This window comes from Vombatus ursinus, unplaced genomic scaffold, assembly GCF_900497805.2.
Source record: "Vombatus ursinus unplaced genomic scaffold, bare-nosed wombat genome assembly UNPS02006874.1, whole genome shotgun sequence".
NCBI classification, from domain to species: Eukaryota; Metazoa; Chordata; class Mammalia; order Diprotodontia; family Vombatidae; genus Vombatus; species Vombatus ursinus.
The window spans coordinates 8869912-8875708 of NW_020946652.1; the positions used below are offsets into that span (position 1 = coordinate 8869912).

The 5797-nt window shown below is 50.5% G+C and overlaps 1 protein-coding gene across 1 annotated transcript in view; it reads right to left on the reverse strand.

The window, feature by feature from the left end:
- Positions 1-2417: 2417 nt before the first annotated feature.
- The window catches only part of LOC114033366, an 11079-nt gene continuing 7699 nt past the window's right edge, over positions 2418-5797 (reverse strand). Inside the window, exons 10-11 of the mRNA XM_027848869.1 lie at positions 3084-3197; positions 2418-2590 (exon numbers count right to left, since the gene is read on the reverse strand). Coding sequence (XP_027704670.1) covers positions 2459-2590; positions 3084-3197 — 246 coding nt within the window. The 3' untranslated portion in view covers positions 2418-2458. The remainder of the gene's footprint in view (positions 2591-3083; positions 3198-5797) is intronic.

Below are 5797 nucleotides of genomic sequence, written 5' to 3' on the forward strand. Positions count from 1 at the left end.
ATGGGTGGGAAGTGGCAGTTCTGACGTTTGGTGTTCCAGATGCCTCTTGGTAAGAAGTGTCTTCCTTTGAAACCTGCTTGTCAGGAGGCTTTCTTCCAAGCCTTAGGTGTCTGTTCTCTGTCTGTTCAGATGGGGAGCTTCATTTGTGCCTTTTGGGCTGTGCTGGACACAAAGTCGCTGTCCACCAGCTGGGGAACATCTTCACCAATGCGGGACCTGAACGGGATAGAATATTCCTGCGAGATAAGAAGCAGCGAGCCGCAAGAGGATGGCGGGTCTTTGGACAGACTCCCTGAAGCAGGAGCAGAGGGACCGTGTCCTGGAAAGATTGTCCACCTCCCGACAGTCTGAGGTGAATGCTGCAATCTCCAGAGAGCCCACGTGGTCTCCAGAACAGAAGCGGGGAGAGAGTACTGGCCATGGGCCTTTACCACGGCTGAGGGCTCTGCAGAGATGATCTCTTTGGAAGGAAAGCTTTCTCTGCTCTTTGGAGAGCTGGGGTCCGTAGCGTGGAACGAGCGTCAGGTTCGTTCGGTGATGTACTGATCAGCTTTTCCAATTTTTCTCTCTTCCTCTTTCCTCTCCTTCAACAACATTCTTCCTTGTAAAGGGAGCCTCTCTGGAAGTGGGAAGCAGGGAGAGATGCGTGTCAGGACTATCCGTCTCTTCTACAATGGCAAAGAGACACCCACTGAGGGGAGACGGTGGAAAGTGACTCGGGTCTTGCAGGGTAAGAAATGGCAAAAGTGGCGAATTCAGAGAAAAGCCAGGAGATTTGTGTGAACTGATACCATGTGAAATGAGATCCAAGACCAGAAAAGATTCAATGATTACAATGAGATCAATGAAAAGGTCACTGAAAAGAAGCTAAACCCTGAGTCGTGAAACCCGCCACCACCAGCAGTGAGGGTCCTGCTGGGAGAAGAGAGCTCCCTCCCAGCAATGGGGAGGGAGGAAGCAGGGGGCACCACTAGGACTGAATAGAATGCACATCCAGACACGGTGTCTACTGTGAATGCTTCTGCTTACTTGCTTTTCTTGGACACAAGGGAGGGGTCAAGGGGGAAAGAATTAGGAAGGAAAGATGAAAGGCATTAATAAAATATACTGTTTTCAAAGTGAAAAAAATATGTAGTGCTGCTCTGAATATTTTATGAGGGATGTTTCACGAAAATCTTTCCCTTGGAATCAGGAAGACCTTAGTTCAAATCCAGTCAAGCTGGGTGACCCTGGGCAAATTTCTTTACCCCTGTCAGCCTCAGTTTCCTCATCCATAAAAGGAGGATTGTAATAGCACCCACCTCCCAGGCTTGTTGTGAGACTAAATGAAATCAAGGTTGTAGCACACAGCGCAGTGTTGGCACACGGCAGGTGCTACCTCAATGTTAGTTATTATTATTATTTTATTCTTTTAGCCGTGTGGGTTTTATCTGGGCACAAGTTTGTGAAGTTTTTTAATCAAAAGAATATACTGTGTCTTCTACAAAATATTTTCTATCTTGGGTCTGGTTAAGAGTTTTCCCTCAAGCCAAGACTGTGAAAGACTGATAACCTCCCATTCTCCCTCCATTTTCCAAGGTGTGCCTTTTTCTATTTAGATTCTGCCCTTCCCTATTAGCAGTCAGCTGTAATTCATTGGCTCCGATGCTTTCTCCCAAATTACTTTCCTATTTCCCCAGAAGTTCTTGTGGAAGGGGTGTGAGCTTCCTGGATTTCTTGAACACTGGGTTGCGGTCTGTTTGCTTCTTGCCAGAAAGGCTGGTGCATGCCTCTAATCTCAGGTCAGGGGAGGCTGAGAATGGCTGGGGGATGTCCCTTGAGCCTGGGAGTCCTGAGATGCAGGAGGGAGCGCTAAGGCAGAGTCAGGGCCCAGAATGGTGAGCCCCCAGCAGTGAAAGCTTTTGGGAGCCTCCACTGACCTTCTAGGCTGAATGAGAAAATAAACATAAATAACAGATCCTGCCTATTTCATCTAGTCCACAGATCTATTTCTTATCTTGGAGCTTCAGTTTAGCAACTAATTAGTAATTAGTAACTAGTGACTGCTGCTTTGAGGTGTCATCTGAATGGCTCCTTCTCATCTCCACTTTGGAGACTCACACCTTCGTCTACACCAGCACCCCCCAGACTCCTTCTTGGCACGAGGGAACCGTTTCCGTGGAGCATGCCCATTGGGTGCACTGGTGTCTTCCACAAGAGAGGCTTTGCTCTCCTTCTTTCTGATGAAGGCAGGATGAAGCTCATGCTTCCAACACAAATGTTAGCAGAGCTTTATTTTTTCCAGTTACACGTAAAGATTCACCTTTATAACATCTTGAGTTCCAAACTTTTTTCTCCTTCCCTCCCTCCCTCCCTGCCCCCCAGACGGTGCACAGTCTGATACAGGTCAGCAGAACTTTACAGGAAAAGACCCCAGGGGCATCTGGTTGGAGAGCTGAGGGAGAAGGCTTCTTTCTAGTCAGGTCAGGGGCCTCATGCCGATGCCCATAAAAGGAGGCTCCAGTGGAAGTGGATGGTGGCCAGCGGCCAGTGGCGACCTCAGGGACTTCCTGGGGCATTTCCACAGCAGGCAGCCGCTTGGCAGTGTCCTCTGGGAGGGAAGGAGGCATAGAAGAGAAGGCAGCTCCCAGATCAGTAAGTTTGGCTTAAGAGGTCAACGGCACCAGTCATGGTGAAGGCAAGACTGGGGCAGGGGGAGGTGTCTCTCCAGAAGCCAGGTTCCCAGGGGGCAGCCCCAGGGCAGTGGGCTTAGTTTTCCAAACAAGCTCTGCCCACAGACTAGTCTCCTCCTCTGCCTCGGAAGAGGGAGGGCCCATTCTTGGGGGGCCTGGGGGAGGAGCAGGAGGGGCACAGCCCCCTTCTGTCTCCTCATTCCCCCGGACCAATGCAACAAGTTGGACCCCGGGCCCAAAAAACTGCGTTTGCAGAGACACATCAGCGAGTCAGACGCAGAATCTTGGGGGTCCATGGGGAAGCCCCAGCTCAGCCGCCAGCTTACGAGGACTCTAGAGGAGCAAGGGCCACAGGGTGCCAGAGGCCAGAGGGCTGGGGCCCTGCCCTCGACCTGCCCACATCCTGCTTACCATTTGGTCACCCAAATCAGGTTGAGAAACTTGATGATTTCTCCATACAGGACAAAGACAACGGCCACGTCCAGGCAAACTCTGCCAAGATGTGGGATGGTTCCCTTGTAAAACCTGGGAAGCAGAAAATGAGTGAAAAAGAAATGTCCTCCGGAAAAAGAGCCCCTCTTCTCTTCAGCCAGGGGGAACCACTGGACTGGACTGGACTGGAAGAGACCTGAGTTCAAATCCAGCCTTAGGCACTCCCTGGGCCAGTCACTGAACATTTGCCTGCCTCATTTCCCTTCTCTATAAAATGGGGAGAATAACAGCACCTCCCTGTCAGAGTTGTTGTGAAGACCACATGAGATAAAAATGGGAAATGTACTTAGCCCAGTGCCTAGCACATAGCAAGGGCTTAATAAAGCCTTCCTCCCTCCCTCTCTTCTCCTGTCTCTTCCCTCCCTCCTTCCTTCCTTCCTCCCTCTCCCCTGTCACTTCCCTCCCTTTCTTCCTCCTTCCCTCTCTCCTTCTGTGACTCCCTACCTCCCTCTCTTCCTTCCTCTTCCTCTCCTTTCTCCCTCTCTCCTTCTTTCTTTCTTTCCTTGGGTAGATAAAGCCTCCTGCTCACACAGGGCAGCTTCCTCCACCTCTGAGAAACACCTATGACTTTTGTGGTTGTTATCACTGACGCAAGAGCAAACCAGTGGGCACTTCGAGTCCTGACCTGGGCCATTGTAATGACTAACATTTCTACAGCATATCCTAGGTGCTGGCATGGTATGGTGTGAGGCACTTTACAATGATTATCTCATTTGATTTCCACAACAACAACCCTGGGAGGGAGGTGCTCTTATTGTCCCCAATTTATAGATGAGGAAACTGAGGCAAGCAGAGGTTCCGTGACTGGCCCAGGGTCACCCAGCTGGTGAGTGGCTGAGGCCTCAAGTGAGGAGCTATCCAGAGATGGGGAGAAGGCTTGGTTTGGTTCCAGGCTCCCTTCCCCCTTCCTTGACTAACAGGCAGCTGCTCTCACGCTCTCCAAGGACCCAAAGTGTCCTCATGCATCCCAGCAGCTCAAAGCCAAGAAGACACCAGTGGGAGCGAATGACTTCTTCCTCCAGACCCTGGAAATGACCCTCAAGGTCTCTGGCTGGGTGGTTCAGAGGACAGAGCCAGGAAGCCTTGGCTGTGAGACCCTGGGCAAATCTCTTCCTCCATCTGGGCCCATTTCCTCCTGGAGGAGAGGAGGGGTTTTCACCTCCTCATCTCCAGTCCTAGGATTGTCCTAAAGACCCTGACCATGACCACCGACCTTTCGGATGGGCGCCTCAGAATGGGTGCTCTTGGGGTCATCATTTTATGGAAGAGGTTATGAAAGTTTGGAGGGGCTGAGGAGGGTGTGAGAGGGGATTCAGACCCCAGAGGCCAGAGTTCTATGTAGCACCCAGCACAGCTCTGTGAGGTGACAGGGAACCTTGGCCATCCCCTTCTCTGAGACCTGCCCTCCGGGGCTGGTCAGCCCACAGGAGATCCCTCCCTCCCCTGAAGTTCATCCCTCCCTCTTCCCTCCTCCGAGGCTCATCATCCCCTCCCCCCACCATGGCTTATCCTTCCCTCTGTGGCTGATGCCTCCCTCCTCTGAGGCTAATCCCTTCAAGTTCTTAAACATAGCTTCCACAACCCTCCTGAACCTTTTTTTTTTTTTTTAAAAAACATGCCAGACAGAAGCTGGATGAATAAGGTGGAGCCAAGAGTGGAAACTGAAAATTGATGATAAAGTGAGCCAGGGAGTAGTCAGGGTGAGTATTGGGCTTCCCTCCCCTCCCTGAACCCCAGTTGGGCAACGTGGGGGGGTGGGGATGGGGAGGCCTGCTCCCTACCTCCCCTGGAAGGCCTCAGGGGCCTAAGGCAGTGACACAGAAGACCAAGGCCCACGGCCATGTTTCCGGGTTGAATCATTAGAGAAAAATCGATAGACGATCCTAGACATGGATTAGTATTCTGAAGCTCTGGAATCCTCAAGCCTGTCTAGGAAAAGTCTTCCAAGTTACTCACGCCATGAGGCCCTCACTCTTATGGATCTGGCTGAAACAGCCAAATGTGTTTTTATACATGTGAGCGTCCAGGCTCCGAAACAAAAGGGGCAGAACAATGAGGACCACGTGAATGACCAAGCAAAGGCAGTTTTTTAGGTTGGCTAACTAGCTCAGTCAGTCAATAAACCTTGATGAAGAATCTACTATGTGCCAGGCACTGGGCTAAGTGCTGGGGATACAAATATGAAAAAATCCCTGCCCTCAAGAAGCTTATAATCTAATGGGGGATGACAACTCACAAAAGCAAGCTGAACATGGGTGTCGGGGGAGAGAAGGTGCCCAGCATAGGGAATCAACCAATCTATCAATCTATTCATCCATTTGTCCGTCTGTTTATACTGTTATAAACACCTGTTTATCTAGCCATGTGTCTACCCATCTACATATCTATGTATCCATCCGTCCATCCATCCATCCATCCATCCATCCATCCATCCATCCATCCATCCATCCATCCATCCATCCACCCATCCATCCACCTATGTGTCTATCTATCCATCCACCTGTTTATCTATCTAGGTATCTATGGACCTATCCATCCACTCATCTATCCATCCATCTGTCCATCCACTCATCTATGTACCTATCCATGTAACTAGCCATCCATCTATGTATCCACCCATCCATCTGTCCATC